This window comes from Carettochelys insculpta, chromosome 4 (genome assembly GCF_033958435.1).
Source record: "Carettochelys insculpta isolate YL-2023 chromosome 4, ASM3395843v1, whole genome shotgun sequence".
In the NCBI taxonomy this organism is placed as follows: domain Eukaryota; kingdom Metazoa; phylum Chordata; order Testudines; family Carettochelyidae; genus Carettochelys; species Carettochelys insculpta.
In genome coordinates this window covers 44,269,073-44,289,817 of record NC_134140.1, presented here as the reverse complement: position 1 = coordinate 44,289,817, position 20,745 = coordinate 44,269,073, and the positions used below count along the sequence as shown (strand labels likewise).

Sequence of the window (20,745 nt, the reverse complement as noted above, 5' to 3'; positions counted from 1 at the left end):
TGCTAGCCTATATACTATCAAAACAAAAAAGCAGTAAAGTAGCACTTTTAAAGACTAACAAAATACTTTATTAGGTGAGCTTTTGTGGGACAGACCCACTTCTTCAGATCAGCCTTGAGTCTGTTCTGGTATGGCTATGATCTGAAGAAGTGGGTCTGTCCCACGAAAGCTCACCTAATAACGCATTGTTAGTCTTTGAAGTTCTACTTCACTGCTTTTTTGTTAAGATACAGAACATGTTAGGTAAGGAAAGTTAAGAAGAGTTTACCATCAAGGAAAACAAAATGCATCAGTGAGGCTAAATTATCCAGCCTAACTGCTCTTTTAGTAGCAAAATATTAAAATTAGTATCAATTACTGACACATAAAGAAGCATTTAAGGAAACACTATCAACTAGAAAAACTTAGAAGTTTGGAAAAAAAATTAGGTTTTAGATTCTATATGTCTCTTCCAAAACACACCACCAATTTTTGTGGGTTTAAACTAACATTTCTGGATTTACCAAAACAAAAGAGCAGTCATGTAGCACTTTAAAGACTAACAAAATAATTTATTAGGTGATGAGCTTTCATGGGACAAACCCACTTCTTCAGATCGTAGCCTTACCAGAACAGACTCAAGGCTGATCTGAAGAAGTGGGTCTGTCCCATGAGAGCTCATCACCTAATAAAGTATTTTGTTTGTCTTTTAAGAGCTACATGACTGCTTTTTTGTTTTGATAAAACATAGACTAGCGCGGCTCCCTCTCTGTCACATTTCTGGATTTAATATTTCATCCACTTTACCGCTACAGTCAAGACACACAAAAACAAACTGGAAACAATTGACTACGGAGAGAAAGAAGTGTGGGTGACTGTATGCAACAGGTAGGTCTGTACTGCAGCTGGGAGTATGCTTCTGAGCAAATGCAGACAGACATATGCTACTACTGCTCAAGACAGCCGTGTGTTTAGGATAGCACAGGCAGCAGGTTGGGCTAGCCACCTGAAAATAAATGCACACTGCACCCCGAATACATATTCAGGCACCTACATTTTCATTTATACAGTAAACACACAATTTTACAGACCCCGCTTTAGTGGATTCCCCCCCTCATTGTTCCCAAAGTTCGCTGGGGTCTGTAAAATCACCCCCCCACCCCAAAAAAATTGAGACTTACCACTGCAACAGCCTGGAAGAATCACCAACTCCTCTGCCAGAGCTGCCACATGGGGCGGGGCACCTCCAGGCCTGATGGCAGGGTGCAACAGCTCCTCCAGCAACAGAGGTTTTGATGAGTGGCAGGATTTTTTGGCGGGAGGGAATTGGGGCAGCCTGGCGGGGGTGGGTAGGCAGTAAAGCCTTGCATTTAACTGACTTTCAGGAATAGCAGACACCCCTACCCTTCCATTAATCCGTTAACCCACAGGGTTACTGTAGTTCATTAGCTTTAGCAGAGCTAGTGCGTCTGACTTCCCACACCAGAATGCACCCATATGCAAGATGTTCTCAAACACATCAAGTAAATTGGAAAAAAATATAAAAAAGCTGTTATTCTCTAGAATCCTGCCAGCTGCAGTATCTGTACCTCTAGTGCATTAAAAAAATTGAAGTGTGATATGTAGGTCAGTTGGGTCCCGTTAAACATTTATTACAAGAAACCCATGCATTCTAAGATGTTGCAGTACTGTTCAAATGTTTTGAACAAATTCACAGAAGGGCAATATAGAAATACATATAAAATTATAATCTAAAAGAAATCTATGAAATGTTAATTTTACAGACCTTACCTGCTTTTACATGTATTTATCCAAGCATATAAAGGTAACGTGGAAGCCCTTTGTTCCTGTTTCCGTATAGTTTCTGGTAGAATGTATTCAATTGAACGAGCATCATGTTTGATTCGACATCTTGCTAGAGCAGCAGCCAATTTGGTCTTAAAACTATAATGAACAAAATGGTAATTTTACCCAGATTAGAAGAAAATCTTAACTCATGATGATAGCAAAACAAAAAAGCAGCAAAGTAGCACTTTAAAGACTAACAAAATAATTTATTGAGTGAGCTTTCATGGGACAGACCCACTTCTTCAGACCATAGCCATACCAGAACAGACTCAATATTTAAGGCACAGAGAACCAAAAACAGTAATCAAGGTTGACAAATCAGAAAGAAAAAAAAAAAAATCAAGGTGAGCAAATCAGAGAGTAGAGGGGCCGGGGGGTGGGGGGGTGGAGTGTCAAGAATTAGATTAAGCCAAGTTTGCAAAAGAGCCCCTATAATGACCCAGAAAATTTGCATCCCGGTTCAAACCACGTGTTAATGTGTTGAATTTGAATATAAAAGAGCATAATGATGATGTAACGTTTATAGAGCAGTAATGCCCAGAGGCCACAATCATAAGTGTGGACCCATTGTACTAGACATTTCCTGTTCCACACTAGGAGATCAGGTTGAATTTAGCTGACTTAGGTCAATTTCCTAAGCAATCAGCCCTCACTACAGGGTCCATTCCAATGGCTTTAAGGCCTTTTAAGGTCAATTTTTTTTTACTTCTGCTTTTCTCAAGGAGTGATGCCAAATTTGACCTTGCATGGTCAACATGATGCAGACAAGGTGTTGTAAAATTTGATGTTCTTGGCCTGCTGGAGTTGTCCCAGAGTACCCAAAAGTGACCACTTTGTCCAACACTTTCAGCTCTACTGCTCTCCATGTGTGTAGGAAACAGCCCAGAAAAGTTTGAATTTCATTTCCTGTTTGGCCAGCAAGGTGAGCGAAGCAGGCAGCACATCTCAGCAGAACAGCTGGCCATGCATTCCCAGAGCAGAAGAAGAAAACGAAGTGTGAAGATATGCTCTTGGAGCACATGCAAGCTGCCTACATAGACAAGGCACAATTAAATGCATGGAAGAAAACCACGCTGGAGGGAAGGAAGGCGGATCAGGGGGAAAAGAGAGTGCCTAGAGTGTGAAGTCCAGCCCCAGAAGAGAGATGTTGAAGCTGATGGTTCAGCAAACAGATCTACTCAGGTGCCTGGTACAGGAGCACAGAGCCCCACTGCAGACCATGACGGCCCACATTCTCTCCTCACCGTGTTCCATACCCTCCCCCTTTCAGCACCCCAGAATGCAGCAGGGGAGTCAAGGGCAGCCTTCCATTTCACTTCCGGGACACTTCGGAGAGCAGAAGGCTGACATTCCCCAATCTGTTCCAGCATGTCATGTAACTGTTCTATTCACCAATGTAGAAAAAAGGTGTTTTGGGGAAGTTCAGTGGCTTGGCCAATACATTTATGAAACACATCCTATTATAAGCCATATAAGAGTTGCCATAGCAGCTGTGGAAACAGTTTCACTATACCTCTGCAGATTAAAAAAGTAGGAAGATTCATGATCCTTCCCACCTTCCAACCCCTGAACACAAACCTGGTTAATCAGGATTTGAATAGAAAGGTTTATCCAGCCTGAAGATGGTTTACAGTTGTTCAGCCACCAATGGTCTTATCTCTGAAGTACATGAAGTATGTTTAAACTGAATCTGGAAGGTGTAATTTCTAGTTCAAGTAGGTATATCAACCCCGCCTCTCATTATGTATCCATTGTCTCGGAAGGATTGTATTCCGGGCAGGTAGTCAATCCAGTTGCATGTACCACTGCAGCTACACTTCTATTTTTTGAATGATACCATGATCTGAACTAGAAGAAATTACATCTTCTGGCTCCAATGCAAAAATACCTTGACTGTCTTCAAAGGAATCCTGATAAATCTATTCAGCAACTCAATAGGTTGTTTTAAATTCAGTGGTCAAACCATTTTTTCCAACAACTCCAATGACTTTACTAAAATAAACATACTGAAGAGGGAATGATTTTGGCACTATTTTAAATATGAGACTTGTGAGGTTTTTCTTTGTTCAGTGTCTTATGGATGTACCTCCAAAATAACATAGGGCAGGGGGTGAGCAGCCTTTCCCAGGTGGAGTGCAAAATCTGACCTTTTGACCTCTACATATGGTCCAAGTGCCAGTGGTACTTTTTAAAGTCACTAAGGCTATGTCTACACAGCAAGTGGTTTCAAAATAATGTAAACAATCTGCACCATGCAAACTTCATAAATTATTTCAAAATTCCTTATTCTGAACTTGGCACCAAAGTTCAGAATAAGCAGTTATTCCAAAAGTTCCGTTACTATAACTTTATGACATACACCATATAAGATGGGGTACCAGAATCAAAAACTGTGCTCAAAAAGCCAGGATACATTTGTATCCAGAAACAGCAACCACTGCGTAGACACAGCCTAATACTTACTTACAACAGGTTCATTAATAAATAAATAAAGATGCAGAGCTTTACTGTTTAAGTGGTGGTTGGTAGCATTAGCTGGTGTTATTTTAATCCACAGGCAGCATGGCTTTGAGCAACTTCCTGGCTACATGGGGGGAGGAAGGGCAGGGCTGAGGTCCCACCTCACGTGCCAATGAAAATCAGCTCACGTTCCACTCTTAGCATGCGTGCCAGGGTTGCTTACCCCGACCTAGAGGAAGCATGGTAGAGCACAGTGCATGGCAGTTAGATATCAGAGGGGTAGCTGAGTTAGTCTGTATCTTCAAAAAAAACCAAGAAGTCCTGTGGCACCTTACAGACTAACAGATATCTTGGCACATAAGCTTTCATTGGCAAAGACCCGCTTCGTCAGCTGTACAAGTGGGGGGTTTCAGAGGAGGGTTTAAAGAGGGAGTCTCAGTCAAAGGGAGGGCCAGAGTTGACAAGGTCTATTCAGACACGGAGGATGTGGCCCCTTATCAGCAGCTAACGCGGAGGTGTGTGCATCAAAGGCGGAGAAACTGCTTTTGTAACGGGCCAACCACTCCCAGTCTCTGTTCAATCCTCGGCTGGTGGTGTCAAATTTGCAAATGAATTGCAGATCTGAAGTTTCTTTGGAATTTATTTTTGAAGCTTTTTTTATTGTAGGACTGCTACTTTTAAATCTGTAACTGAGCGTCCAAGGAGACAGAAGTGTTCTCCTGCATCTTTTGCATGTTACCATTCCTGATGTCTGACTTATTTCCATTTATTCTTTTACATAGAGACTGTCCAGTATGGCCAATGTAAATTGCAGTGAGGCATTGCTGGCACACGATGGCATATATTAGTAGATGTGCAGTTGAAAGAGCCCATGATGATGTGGTTAGGTCCTATGATGATATCGGTGGTGTAGATATGCGAGCAGAGTTGGCACCGAGGTTTGTTGTAGTGATTGGTTCCAAGTTTAGAGTTATTGTGGCATGGTCTATAGCTGCTGGTAAGAATTTGTTTAAGGTTGGCAGGCTGTCTGTAGGCGAGGACAGGCTTGCCTCCCAAGGTCTGTGAGAGTGAAGGATCAATGTCCAGGATGGGTTGTAGATCACTTATGACGCGCTGGAGAGGCTTTAGCTGGGGGCTGTATGTGATGGCCAGTGGCGTTCTCTTCTCTTCCTTGTTGGGCCTGTCTTGTAGCATGTGGCTTCTGGGTACGTCTGTCTCTGTCAATCTGTTTCTTCACTTCCTTAGGTGGCTACTGTAGTTTCAGGAATGTTTGGTAAAGGTCTTGTAGATGTTTGTCTCTGTCTGAGGGGTTGGAGCAAATACGGTTGTACCTTAGCGCCTGGATGTATACAATGAATCGTGCCCTGGACAGAACCTGAAAGTGTGTGGGTAAGCATAGTGGTCTGTGGGTTTCTGGTATAGGGTGGTATTTATGTGACCATCACTTATTTGCACAGTAGTGTCCAGGAAGTGGATCTCTCGTGTGCACTGGTCCAGGCTGAGGTTGATGGTGGGGCAGAAACTGTTGAAGTCACAGTGGAACTCTTCAAGAGTTTCTTTCCCATGGATCCAGATGATGAAGATGTCATCAATGTAGTGCAAGTAGAGGAGGGCTGTTAGGGGATGACAGCTGAGGAAGTGTTGTTCCGGGTCAGTCATAAAAATGCTGGCATACTGTGGGGCCATGTGGGTGCCCATAGCAGCGCCACTGATTTGAAGGTATAAATTTTCCTCAAATCTGAAATATTTGTGGGTGAGGACAAAAATCACAAAGCGTTTATGCCTCAGTCTCATCAGGGATAATGTTCCTAGCAGCTTGAAGTTCATCTTCATGTGGGATATTGGTGTAAAGAACCTCTACATCCATGGTGGCCACAATGGTGTTTCCAGGAAGGTCACCAATGAATTGTAGTTTCCTATGGAGACTAAGGAAGTCGGTGGTATCTTGAAGAAAGCTGGGAATGCTGGTACTGTAGGGTCTGAGTAGAGTCCACATACCCAGACAATCCTGCAGTAAGAGTGCCAATGCCTGAGATGATGGGGCATCCAGGATTCCCAGGTTTACGGATCTCGGGTAGTAAATAGAATAAATCTGGTTGGGGTTCTAGAGGTGTGTCTGTGTAGATTTGTTTTTGTGTTTTTATAGGGAGGATCTTGAGCAGATGCTGTACTTTCCTTGTATACTCCTCAGTGGGATTCTGGGACAATGGCTTGTAGAATGTGTATTGGAGAGTTACCTGGTAGCCTCCTTTTGGTAGTTTGTCCTATTCATGATGACAACAGAACCTCTGTCAGCTTCTTGGATGACAATGTCAGAGTAGTTTCTGAGGCTGTTGATGGCACTGCATTCTGCACTGCTGAAGTTATGGGGTAAGCGATGCTGCTTTTCCACAATTTCTGCCTGTGCATGTTGGCGGAAGCATTCTATGTATAGGTCCAGTTTGTCATTTCAACCATCGAGTGAGTCCATGAAGAATTCTTTTTCTTGTACCGTAGGTGGGAGGGTATCTGTGGGTCACTGCGCTGTTCAGTGTTGTGTTGGAAGTATTCCTTGAGTTGGAGACAGCGAAAGTAGACTTCCAGATCCCCGCAGAACTATATCAAGTTTACGGGAGTGGTGGGGCAAAAAGAGAGTCCCCGAGAAAGGGCAAACGCTTCTGCCAGGCTGTGTGTGTAGTTGGATAGATTACAATATTGTTGGGTGAGTTAAGGGTACCACTACTGTGGCCCCATGTGGAAACTAGGAGTTTACAGTCATTTTCCTTCTGTAGAGAAATGTGCATTGTAAATCTCCTGTCTTATTTTAGTTAAGTTCAGCCATATGGAGGTTTGTGTGGAAGGCTGTTTTTTTATGAGAGTCTCCAGATTTGAGAGCTCTTTTTTTGATGTTTTCCTGTTTGCTGTATAGGACACTGACCAGGTGGTCCTCAGCTTCTTAGAGAGAATGTGGCACAATATCTCACCATAAAATGAGTAGTATGTTAATTTCAGTGGGTTTTTCACCCTCAACCCTTTTGGTATGATATCCGTCTGTTTGCATTTGTAGAGGCACAAGATGTCTGTCTGTATCTGTGCAAGTTTTTTCATGAGGTTGATGGATTTCCACTCAATGCGGCTAAATGCAGTGCCTTGCATGGTGATAAGTATCAGAGGGCTGAGTTAGGCTGTATCTTCAAAAACAACAAGAAGTCCTGTGGCACCTTATAGACTAACAGATATTTGGGAGCATAAGCTTTCGTGAGCAAAACCTGTTTCATCAGATGCATGAGGGGGCCGGGTTTCAGAGGAGGGTTTAAAGAGGGAGTGTCAGTCAAGGGGAGGGCCAGAGCTGACAAGGTCCATTCCATCACAGAGGATGTGGCCCATTATCAGCAGTTAATGGGGAGTTGTGAACATCAAGAGAGGAGAAATCAAGTCAGTTCAGTCAGGGAGGATGTGGCCCACTATTAGTAGCTAATGTGGAGGCATTATTTTACAGAGATTTCTTGATTCACTCCATGCTCATTTTTCTGCATATATGTTTAATAAATGTTGGAGTAGAATTTTTTTCATATTTGACTTTGACTGGAGTTTTCTGGATTTGAAAAAAAAATTCCATCAGATAAGCAACAGCAATAAGACATTACATTTTTAGTTCAAAAGTATTCCATGAGCAGTTTTGATTAAATATAAATTTAATCTTAAATTTGGAAAACAAAAAGTTTCTCTTTCAGACCAAATCAACTTTAAAAAAGCTCAGCTTAACTTGAGAGGAAAACAGAGATTTACAATATTTGTATTTAAAAAAAATTTATTGGCTATATTTATGTCTACTGAGAAAATTTCTTATAGCAGATACCTGTACAGATAATGTTCTACCTCTCGGACTTCTGGTATTGATTCCTCTTCATCAGAAATCTGTCGGGCTTGAAACTTTCGATCTTGGAGGTCATACAACATCACAACAATTAAACTGGTCAATTCATCTGGCTGCAATAGGAAAATAACCAGAGAGTAAGGGAAAGAAACCAGGTATAGAATATGCAAAGAGATCCACTTCCAGACCATTACACATGGGTGGTTCCTTTAATTGTGGTGACCGGATACCTAGCACAGTGAATGCTGGAGAAAATAAGATAGGTTCAGAAGTTAAAATGGGAAAAAGAACAAGTTAAAAATTACTTCGAAAAGTTAGACCTCTTCAAGTCACCAGAGCCTGTTAAAATGCATGCTAGAATACTGAAGGTACTCATAAAAGGACGTATCTGAGGCATTAGCTTTCATCACTGAAGGGTCATAAAAGATGGGAGAGATTCCAGAAGACATGATTTTAAGTGTCTTGCTTCTCAAAGAGACAGACTATTTTTATTGAAGCCACCCAACATTTTAACTTTCCAAAAAAATCAAGACAAAATTATTACATTTCTTTCTTTTAACATGTTTTAAAATTATACTATCCCCTGCTGCAGCAGACTGCAGCCATATTAAGACGGCATTCCTCTTCATCTGCTGGCAACAGGAAAATTAGCAAAAATGTTCAGATTTTCCTCTTCATAAAGATCATTTTAGAGTTACACTACCTTCTGAATACCTTTTTATTATATTGCATAATATTCAAAGAAAAAAAATCAAAAATCAATACCGATTCTACCACTGCTAAAGAGAAGTTACTCACCTGTAGTAACGATGGTTCTTCGAGATGTGTCCCCATGAGTGCTCCACAATAGGTGTCGGGCTCGCCCGGCGCCGCAGATCGGAATTCTTCTAGCAATTTTTATTGGATCGCGCATGCGCTGATGCGTGCCGCTCCCTTGAGCACCCTCGGTCATGTGCGCGATCCTGTCCCTACCAGTTCCTTGATCAACCACCTTGGATGCTCCTGAAAAACACTAGACAGAGACCCGAATCGGGGAGGATGGGCGGGTGGTGGAGCACCCACAAGGACACATCTCAAAGAACCATCGTTACTACAGGTGAGTAACTTCTCTTTCTTTTTCGAGTGGTCCCCGTGGGTGCTCCACAATAGGTGACTACCCAGCAGTAACCCAAGTAAGGAGGTGGGTAATCGGTTTATGTGCAGCTTGCCCCCGAGAGGACTGCTGTCGACAGACGGGTATCCTCATCGAACACCCGATGCAGGGCATAATGCTTGGCGAAGGTGTCGTAGGATGACCAGGTCGCCGCTCTACAGATGTCTTTTAACGGGATTCCCTTGAAGAAGGCTGTTGATACCGCCACTGCCCTGGTGGAGTGAGCCCTAGGCAGGGCCAGCAAAGGGGTCTTTCGAAGCTCATAGCACATTTTTATACAGGACACAATGTGCTTTGAAATTCTCTGGGAAGAGAGGCCTTCCCCTTTTGACCTGGGAGCGAGACACACCAGAAGCCTGTCCGTTTTCCGGAAGGACTTAGTTCTATCTATGTAAAAGGCCAACGCCCTTCTCACATCTAGGAGATGTAGGTGCGCCTCCTTGCTGGAGCTGTGAAGCTTCGGGTAAAACTATTGGTTCGTTAAGATGGAACTCCGAGGAAACTTTTGGAACGAAGGCTGGGTGTAACCGTAAGATTACCGCCTCCTTTGAGAATACTGTGCAGGGCGGCGTTGCCACCACAGCTGCGAGCTCGCTCACCCTGCGGGCTGACGTAATCTCAAGAAGGAAGATTGTTTTCATAGTAAGGAGTCGGAGGGGTACCGTGGCTAATGGTTCAAAGGGTGGTCCCGATAGCGCGCTGAGCACCAAGTCCAAACTCCACGACGGCAGTAGCAGTTTTCGAGAGGGGTACAGGTTTACCAGCCCCTTCAAGAACCTTGTGACGATAGGGTGGGCGAATACGGTGGGCCCTTCCTCTTTATGCCGAAAAGGTCATATAGCGGCGAGGTGGACCTTTAGCGAGGATAGAGAAAGCCCGTCTCGTTTGAGGTCCAATAGGTATTCTAGTATTACAGTTATAGGAACGTCAAGGGGAGCTAACTGTTTGGCGGAACACCAGACTGTAAAGCGTGTCCATTTCTGTTCGTAAGTCCTCCTGGTGGAGGTCCTTCGGCTACACTCCAAGACTTGTCGTACTCCCTCTGTACACGTGCTCTCTAAGGCGCTGAGCCATGGATTAACCATGCTTGTAGGCGTAGTCCCTGAGGGTGCGGGTGCACTATGGACCCCTGAGCCTGCATGAGTAAGTCCAGTGCCACCGGTAGGGGGAGTGGTGGACGATCCAACATGCACAGAAGCAAGGGAAACCATTGTTGCCGGTCCCAAGTTGGAACTATGAGTATCATGCGAGCTGTCTCCCTTCCGGCTTTCTGCAGAACCTTGTGGATAAGCGTTGTGGGGGTAAACGCGTAGAGTAGAGGGCCCTTCCATGAAATCATGAATGTATCCCCCAGGGACCCCCTCCCTATTCCTGCTCTGGAGCAGTACTGGGTGGCAAACAAATCAACTTGGGGAACCCCCATGTACGAAATATGCACCGTAGCAGATCGGAGCAGATCTGCCATTCGTGCGTGAGTGCGAAGCGCCTGCTCAGCTGACCTGCCTTCACGTTGTGGGCGCCCGGCAAGTACGAGGCTTTCAACGTTATGTTGTTGGCGATGCACCAGTTCCACAATCGGACTGCTTCCACGTATAACGCACGGGATCGTGCCCCTCCTTGTCGATTGATGTAGAACATAGTGGAGGTATTGTCAGTATTGATCCTGACTACTTTGCCGTACAGGTATTCCCGAAAATGTCTGCACACGTTGAACACTGCTCTGAGCTCCAGTATGTTTATGTGCAGTGTCTGTTCCGCAGGGTACCATAGCCCTTGCATCACCTTGCTGCCAATGTGCGCTTCCCATCCTATGTGGGAGGCGTCGGTTGTAAGACAAATAGAAATTTGTGGTTGGTGGAAGGGCACCCCCACTATCAGGTTCTTGGGATTTTCCCACCACGCTAGCGATCTGCACACCTCCGTCGTGGGTGGCACTACCCTGTGGACAGTGTGGGATGCCGGTTTGTAAACACTCGCCAGCCAGTGCTGCAGGCTTCGTATGTGTAACCTGGCATTCTGTACCACAAACGTCGCTGCTGCCATGTGCCCCAACAGTTGCAGGCACGTTAGGACCGGCACCGCAGGGCTGTACGTCATGACTTGCACCAGGGAGTTGATGGTGCGGAAGTGGGCGTCGGGCAGGTATACTCTTGATACGATAGAGTTTGTGTGTGCCCCTATGAACTCTATATCTTGCGTGGGTTCGGTCTTTGACTTTGCGAGGTTGATAACTAGGCCCAGCAAAGTAAACATGTTCGCGGTGATGCGAATCATGCATAGGACCTCTGCCTTTGAGGCCCCTTTCAGTAGGCAGTCATCCAGATATGGAAAAATAAACACCCCCTGTCTGTGCAGGTAGGCTGATACCACTGCCAGGGTTTTGGTAAAGACTCTGGGTGCCGAGGATAGGCTGAACGGAAGAACCCTGTACTGGACATGTTCCCCACCGACCATGAAGCGGAGGAATCCTCTGTGTGCCGGGTGGATTGTTATATGAAAGTAAGCATCTTGTAAGTCGAGGGCTGCAAACCAGTCTCCATCGTCCAGTGCCGTAAGTATGGAGGCAACTGTAATCATCCGAAAGCACTGCTTGCGCAAGTAACGGTTGAGGCCCCGTAGATCCAAAATCGGCCTCCAGCCTCCTGTTTTCTTCTCTGTTAGGAAGTAGCGCGAGTAAAAACCTTCCCTTGGAATTGTTCCGGCACTCCTTCCACCGCCCCTATGAACATGAGGTGATTTACCTCCTGCTTCAGCCTCGCCTCGTGGGCAGCGTCCCTAAGATGAGGCCGGGTGGGAGGTTTCGTCGGTGGAAGTGACTGGAAGGGGATCGTGTAACCCGTGGCTATAATTTCTAGCACCCATTTGTCTGTTGTGATCTTTTGCCATTGGGAGAGGAACGGTTTGAGGTGATGATGGAACATGAGATGAGAATGGCATTGAGCGATGGTGTTGATAGTGCAGTCCTCGACATACCCGTCAAACTTGCTGTTTCTGGGCTTGCCCTGAGGGTGTACGGCTTTGTTGAGAACATCGCCTGGGGGCCCTGTACTGCTGCTGCTGTTGATGGCACCCTTGGTCAGAGCCTCGCCGATATTGTGCACGCTGTGGTTGGTAAGCGTAGCATCTTTGCTGAGGATAGAATTTCTTTTTCTTGTATGGGGGAGTATAAATACCCAAGGTCTTAAGTGTGGCCCTCAAGTCTTTGCTGGAGTGGGGGACCAAGTCGGTTGAGTCCGCAAACAGCTTTTGCTTGTCAAAAGGAAGATCCACGATCTTCGCCTGTAGGTCTCTGGGGATACCGGATGTCTGGAGCCAGGATTCCCTATGCATTACCACTGCTGCGGTTGTTGAACGTGCCGCTGTATCCACCACGTCCAGGGCAATCTGGACTCCCGTCCGCGATGCCGTGTAGCCCTCTTGGACAATCACCTTTAACACTGGCTTCTTGTCCTCCGGAAGTGAATCCATGAGAGGAGTGAGTCTAGAGTAATTGTCAAAGTTATGGTTTGATAGATGTGCCGCGTAATTTGCCACTCTCAACAATAGGGTAGAGGAGGAGTAGACCTTCCTGCCGAACAGCTCTAATTTCTTAGCATCTTTATCGGACCCCCCTGTTTGTACTGAGATGTCTTCGACCTCTGCTGGGACGATTCGACCACCAAATAATTGGGTTGTGGGTGGCTAAACAGGAACTCCATGCCCTTGGCTGGGACAAAGTACTTCTTATCCGCTCTCTTGTTCGTAGGCGGAATAGAGGCCGGAGTCTGCCATATGTTAGTGGCTGACTCCATAATGGCTTCGTCCAGCGGGATAGCGATTTTAGATGAAGCCGGGGGTCTCAAATTTTTCAGGAGTTTATGATGCTTCTCCTGCACCTCTGCTATTTGAATGTCCTACATGAATGCTACTCTTTTGAACAGCTCCTGGAATTGTTTAAGGTCATCCGGAGGGGAGACATACCTGGGGGCAATGGCCTCATCTGGGGAGGATGAGGAGGAACTGCTGGGGTAAGCCTCCCCCAAATCCTCTGGCTCCCGAGTTCAGTGGTATACTTGCTCCCTCGTGGGCTGCGAAGGGAAGTCTCAGGACTCTGGACCTAATTCCCCCTGGGACAACTGCGTTCCCGTCCCAGAGTGAGAGTGTACATAGGAGTATTGACGAGTAGTAGGAGAGGACCTGCCCCTGGATCTAGACCTGCGGTGTCTGTGTTCAGCATGATGAGAATGACCATAGCAACATGGGCAAGGGCCCGGTGATGGAGACCTGGACCACAATCGGGGAGTGTACCCATGATGTCTGGGAGAGCGGGATCTCCGTGACGACATTGATGGTGGTGAAGCTGGTTTGTGATAGTACTCAAGGGGATCCATGCCCAAAAATGTTGAAGGTGGCCTGAGCCACGGCGAAATTGGTTGGAGGAACAGAGAGGGAGGCCCGAAATAAGCCGATGGAGTTGCCACCCGGCAGTGCGGCGTGTGTATCTCGGGAGGGGGGCTGGGTGATAAGGGCATCACAGCCCCACCTGGAGATGGACTAAGGTGCTGGGTTTTAGCTCTAGCCTTGCCCCTCCCCTGTAGGGTGGGCGCCGCCCCCTCCCCTGTAGGGTGGGCGCCGCCCCCTCCCATGCCAGGGATCTCGGCCCCATTGTCGGCGCCGTGCTCAGCACCGTCAACAGTGGTGCCGCGTGGGTCGCTTCCTCCGGCGCCGGTAGGCCCCATGCTGGGTGCCCCTGTGCCGTCGGCGCCACCAATTCCGGCGCTTGCCACGCTGGTGCTCGCAGCGCCTTCCATGCTGCCTGCTGTATAGTCGGAAGCCCGGCCTCGGCCACGTGCGCTGCTTTGCTGCCGCTTTCATCAGCTCGCGGCTGGGGGCTCTGCGTTCCACCCGTCCTGCTCGCTAGAATCACCAGCAAGGATCGAGCCGGGGAGAGTTTCCTCCTCTTCTGCACAGAGGGGGTCAAAGAGGCTGCCTTCCTTTTATGTGACCCAGAGGGCCCTTCTGTGTGAGGCTTCTCCGCCGGCTCAGGCTGGAGGGCCTTATCAAACAAGATCATTTTGAGCCTCCTTTCTCTGTCCTTCCTGGCCCTGGCTGTAAGCTTAGCGCAGTGGAAACACTTCCGGGTAACGAGACTCCCCCAGGCAACGAATGCATTCACTATGCCCATCTGAGGCCGGCATAGCCTCCCGGCATGACTCACACTTCTTAAACCCCGAGGAAGCCATCGCAGTGAGTCTTTACTGTTAATAGGGTACTTAGCCACTAATCAGTGCTTTCTAACCCAACATAACATTCACAGCCTTCAGGGCAGCAGACAGCTTAACAGCCTATTGTCCACCCCTCTCTCCTTCCTTCCTCTTCTCTCTGCTATTTAATATGCTCTTCTCTTTTTTTTTTTTTTTTTTTTTTTGTATAATAGTGACAAACAACGAACTAACACATAAAAACAACTATCTTATCTGTCTCAGGCTTTAGCCGGAGCAGATTCCGTCTGCAGCCGATGGCGGTTGAGAAGGAACTGGCGGGGACAGGATCACGCACATGACCGAGGGTGCACAAGGGAGCGGTGCGCCTCGGCACATGCGCGATCCAATAGAAACTGCTAGAAGAATTCCAATCTGCGGCGCCGAGCGAGCCCGACACCTATTGTGAAGCACCCACGGGGACCACTCGAAGAAGAAGCTATTTACCACCACAGAAAAATTATGCCCATGCTAGCCTCAGAATTTTTTGGCAACTGACACTAATTGACAGTCTTGTTGCAATTAGCAGGGCCATTCATGACCAAATAGGCAGGCATAGCAAGTTATTGTCAATTCTAGAGGCTCTCTCATCAGGTGCAGTTAAGGCTCGTTCTCAGGGTAGAATGGCACCACAGCTGCCAAGCTGTACACATTGTATAAAATTCAGTCCCCTGATATGTAAATCTAATACCATTCATGCACACTACATTCACACAGAGTAAAAGATTTTATTATCTGACATACTGGGGAACTGTCCCAAGGCAGCCAGCCCCAGCTTTCTGGATTTTTCCATGGCTCCAAGGCAGCTGGCCCCATGGCATGCTAGTTAACCAAATATGCTGGTTATCCAGGTGCCAGATAACTGAGCTTTTATTGAACAAAGAGAAAGGTAAGAAATTATATTTCTTTGTATTGAGTACAGTGTTTTTATTTACATAAAGTATGTTAACTAGAAACAAATGGAACTGATCTCCTCAAAACAAACTGATGAATCAGGAAAATACCTTTATTTTACTATTCAGTAGACCGAAGAGCAACCAAATTAAGTAGCCACATCTATCCAGATTTGGATTGCTAAAATTAGTCACCTAAAATCCATATTTAGGCATCTACATAAAATGTCTTGATTTCAGGACACACAGTACCGTAAGATTGTTTTGAAGCTATTAAGTCAGTGGGATGTGGGGATGCTTGCCCCTTATTTAAATACCTAAATTTGACTTTAAGTGACAGTATAATAATATTTTCAAACCTGGGTACTTAAGTCTCCTGTCTTAACCACAATACTAACTTTGCTCCTTTAAAGTTCAGCTTAGTTTCTTTAATACTCAGAACTGATAATGTGAGGTTCAGCTTTTGTAAAACATGCAGCTTTTTATACAAAACTTGTAGACAAAGTTATCAGGAAATTTATGAAATTAAAAAGTGGAGTAAATTTTCACTGAAGAGTTACTAAAATCCTTGAATTTCATATGCTCCATTAAGTCAACAAGTTGGACCACGAAGTCACCTGAGAGAGAAAGAGCAGTTTGAATAAACAGCAGTAGTTAATCTTCCACGTTAGCCTGCTGACACAGTATTTTAAAGTTCAGCATGTATGAAGGAGAGGGGGCTATTCTGACTTTTGAGGCAGAAGATTTGGAATATGGCAACCAGAAAATCCCCTTAGCAGTCGGAAATTAAATTGCCTTTATCTGAAAGCTTACACTTTCAGAAAAGAAGTTCTTTTATAGCTACTGACACCTTCTTACAAATATCCAGGCACTAGTAGAGTCTGAATGCCATTTGAAAGGGGAAAGCTATACTGATAACTTGTCCATTTCATTGGTTTCATTGGGGTCATCACATTGATGAGCTCAGCTCCAAGTAACTTTCATTATTCCGTTGACTATAGAGCAAGAAATCTTAAAAATGTAGAGCTGAAATGGTTGCAATAGACCAAGAGGTCCATTCCCATCTGCCAACCCTCTCCTTGTATGCGTGTCACACATAAAACCAGGCTTACGTATACCTAAAGCACTCCTAATATGTTTTGATTAATCTATTCTTAGGAGCATCTCTAGGGAACTTGTTCCAGTGCTCAATTACCTTTATGGTTTGAACAGTCCTCCCAATATCTATTCTAAACTTCCTCTATTACAAACTAAGGCTATGCCTACACTTAGCATAAAGTTGATTTTAAGGCAGTTAGCTCAATTATACAATGTCACTGTCTTCTCTGAAAATACCATTAGGTCAATTTTAAGTAGCACTAAGGTCAAAATTCTTGCATCACCCATCTGAGGCAGCATTAACACCAAGTTTGAATTTAAAAGGTCAGATTAACGCTAGTGTGTAAACGGCGTTTCTTTAAATTGACCTTCAGAGGTATCCTACAATGCTGCCCAGAAAGTGTACATTCTGTCCGCTTTCTCCTCTGTTGCTCTCCAGGGGTATGTCTACACTAGAGGGTTTTGTCGCTAAAACTCAGAGTGTATGCATACAAAATGCGTTTTGTCAACAGTCTGTTGACAAAACTCAGCACTTCCACTGACAACGTCCTGCCTCTCTGTGACGACTGATTAACACCTTGACAAATAACCTGTGCAAATGATTCAGGCAGCCCTCTGTCGACAGACAGGGTTTCCGGTTCACCAGGCAGCTGTCTGCTGAGCTTCCAGTTGGCCGTTCTGTCAAGAACGTGGCCGGGCAGTCTGGCTGCTCTCCGTCAACAGAACGGATTGATTTTTTCAATCTGCTTTTGTGCGTGGATGTGATCTGTCAACAGAAGTTTTGCCAAAAGATTTCTTCCAACAGTAACTTCTGTCAACAGATCACTGTAGTGTAGAAGTAGCCCAGGTGTGCAGGCAGTAGGAAACAGAAAGCCCAAAATTTTTGATTAATTTCTCTCACCATAGCAATTGCATCTAGTCATGAAAGAGAGCCCCAGCCTGGAGCCATCAGGACAGCCAGAGTCTCAGTTTGGAGGGCAGGTTAGACCCCATCCCACTGCACCAGACAGTGGCACATCAGATAGTGAGGCAACATGTCCTGCCCTGCATGTGGTGAAGGTTTCCTCCCCGCACAGAACACAACAGGAAAGGCTGAGAAACTTATTTTCTGTGCTTCACATTTGTGTATGCCCCCCCCCCGTACCACATGGCTAGGTGTCATGCAGCTGGCATGCCAGCGCCCACCCAACCGCACCCCACAGCAGCTGGGCTGTGGGTGCCTGCCAACAGTGGCATGTCCTGCCCTGTGCAGAATAAAGGCTTCCTCCCTGCATAGGACTTAGCAGGAGAGGCTCAAAAACTTCTTTTCTGTGCTTCACATTTGTCTGGGGTAACCCCTCTCCCCTACAGGCACTATGCAGTGGGTGGGCTATCCCCCACCCCACCATACCATGCGTTGGCTGCACAGTGAAGACCATGCTTCCAGAGAGCAGCGTACTGGCCTATGCAGGGTGAAGGCTTCTGTGCAGCAGTTTTATATGTTTTCTGTACAAGGTCCAGGTTTCACAGCCATACAGGAGACTGGTCAGGACTACAGCCTTGTACACTGTCAGTTTAGTGGACTGTCAGATATTGTGCCAATTCAACACTCGCACTCTCAGACGTCCTAGTGCCCAGCTGGCCTGGCAGATTCTGGTATTGATTTCTTTGTCAAGGGAGTAATCATTCGCTATCACACTGCCAAGGTACTTGAACTCCTCTATTGTTTTTAACTCTGTTCCTTCAACAAAGATTGAAACGGGGAGAACAGCAGATCCTGAAGCAGGCTGAAACAGTACCTTGGCCTTTCCTAGGCTGATGGTCAAACCAAAGAGGTTTGACATTGAACATTTTTTCCCATAATCCACCAGCAAAAAACCCCAGAATGCTACAGGGCTGAGGGAACTGTGGGATAGATTCCCATAATGCACTGCTGCAACAGCTGAACTTCTGTGATTTAGTGGGGACTCAAAGTCAACTTTGTGGAGAGGTGCAGCTACTGAACCTCAACTTTATAAAACCCAGTGTTACAAAGCTGACTTTGATAAGCTACATCTACACAATGAAGTTGAATTTAAGTGATCACTTCTTGTCCTACCCTCAGTACCTTCAGTACTTTACAAGCGAAAGAGATCACTGTTATATTGAGAACAAGTCTTTCAAATACGTAAGGTTATTTTTCACCTGTTAATCTAATGATAACCCATTCTTCCAACCTTTTCTCATAAGTGGATTTTTAATTTTTTTGTTAAAGGGCAAGATCTCACTGACAGCCATCTAAAAATACAATGAAAATTTCTCCCAGAGTGGGGAAACTATCACTGAGAGAATGCTTAAGCACTGGTCCAAATTACAGTCAAAGCTGGGTTCAGTCATCTTTTAAAAGGAAACATTACCTTTTAGCGAAGGTTATTTCTTTTACTATAGATAAGAGCACTCAAGACTTAAGTGACAGCTCCTTCCTAGGGTTCACCTCGCCTGAGAATTTTGGGCCTTAAGGAAAGTTTAATCTAATCTTCAATTTTGAATATAAACTGGAGGGTTGTTACGGTTTTGTTTAAGAAAAAGCCCATGATTTCTTGGAGTTGGGGCACTTTTCTCACAGAGGAGAGGAGCAAAAGAACAAGATTTGTCAGTCTTGCTCAGGAGAATTTGTCCACTGGGAATAAGTAATCCTCAAGCAAATCTTTGCTCAGAAGATTTTTCCCTCCCCTCTTCTAAGTTATGTTACTTTATCCCAAGAAAGTGTCCTGATTTAAAAAACAAACATTGTTTTCTATTTATAATACCTCTCACTTATTTCCTATGTTCCATTTGATGATCTTTCAGTACTTTACAAGCATTAGTTACGCTCTAACCATCACCATCTTACTGATGAAGCAGCAGAGACAGTGTAGGCAACATTTTCAGGAGCAGTCTCAGAGAAGTAACCATATTAGTCTGCAGCTTTACAAACAACAATCAGTCCCACAGAACCTTAAAGACCAAGCAATTTATTAGCTCATGAGCTTTCATGAGGAAGATCCACTTCTTCAGATTATTGGCCTTGGTAGCTCTCTTTAGGATATGCAGTGCTTTTGTACTTGAAGATTCAATATTACAGACAGCGCAGAATGCTAGTTTAGCAGATTTTGATGTTATTCATAAAGAAAGACCACAGACATAATTCAGTGACAAAGGCACCTGGCTAAGTTTACTGCCCTCTAGACACTGTCTTAGTTTCATGGCTCTGTGATTACAGATACACTGAAATAAGTGGTCAGTAAACAGGAATGACTCAGTCAGAAGCAGTAGGAGTTTATGCCATCCCCTGCACCATGGGTGTGCAAAGGGGGAGGGCCTTAGGGCCATGGGCCATGAAGGGGTAGGGTGCAGCACAATCGACTGCTGGGTGTCAGGTTAATCCATCTCATTAAAAATATTGAAATGTTACTGTTTTTATGTATGCGTATTCATACTGATTAATAAAGTTTTTACATTCTACAAACTTATATTCTTACACCTGCCAAAAGGAGTATTTTTCTACATGAACATAACCAAAATTTCCATCAATTCTGATTACATTAGACAGGTTGCAGGGCCCTGCTAACTGCGGGAATGAAAAGTGGGACCTGACGTAAAAAGTTTGGTCACCTCTGCCCTAGCCCAACACAAAGAATTAAAACAAAGTACCTTGATACTTATAAGCTCACAACAAAACAACTAACATACACAACATACACACAAACCTTACATATTCCATCACATTGTCCTAATATCTTGGATGAAAAAATCTCTATTCTTTAGGAATTAATAAAAAAGTCTCAAGATGGGTAAGGAACCGATTTAAAGGGAGACTACAATGGATCAGGCGCAAAAGGTGAACTATCAAGCTGGAGGGGGATTACTCACGAATCCTCAGAGACTGGTCTTGAGACTAATTTTATTTAACATTTTCATTAATGATCTTAGCACAAAAAGTGGGTATGCACTAATAAAAATATGTAGATAAGAGATCATGCAAATGTATCGCCACTGTAGAAGGAGGAACAGACTGCCTTACAAGAACATGTATATGACCTTGAAAACTGGGCTAATAGAAATGGGATGAAATATAATAGTGCAAAATGGGTTGTCACACACTAGGGACTAACAACAAGAATTTTTCCTATAAACTGAGGACTTATCAATTGGAAGTAACAAAGAAGAATAAATGGGTGTAATGGTAGATCACAGAATGCCTATGAGCCATCAGTGTGA

General features: G+C 44.9%; 1 protein-coding gene across 4 annotated transcripts in view; it reads right to left on the bottom strand.

Annotated features, from left to right (window-relative positions):
- Nucleotides 1-20,745, bottom strand: part of NSUN7 (NOP2/Sun RNA methyltransferase family member 7) — a 74,368-nt gene that overhangs the window by 33,044 nt on the left and 20,579 nt on the right. For all 4 annotated transcript variants that reach the window (XM_074992674.1, XM_074992673.1, XM_074992675.1 and 1 more), the window contains exons 4-5: nt 8,126-8,256; nt 1,771-1,923 (exon numbers count right to left, since the gene is read on the bottom strand). In XM_074992674.1, the coding sequence (XP_074848775.1) occupies nt 1,771-1,923; nt 8,126-8,256 (284 nt within the window). The remainder of the gene's footprint in view (nt 1-1,770; nt 1,924-8,125; nt 8,257-20,745) is intronic.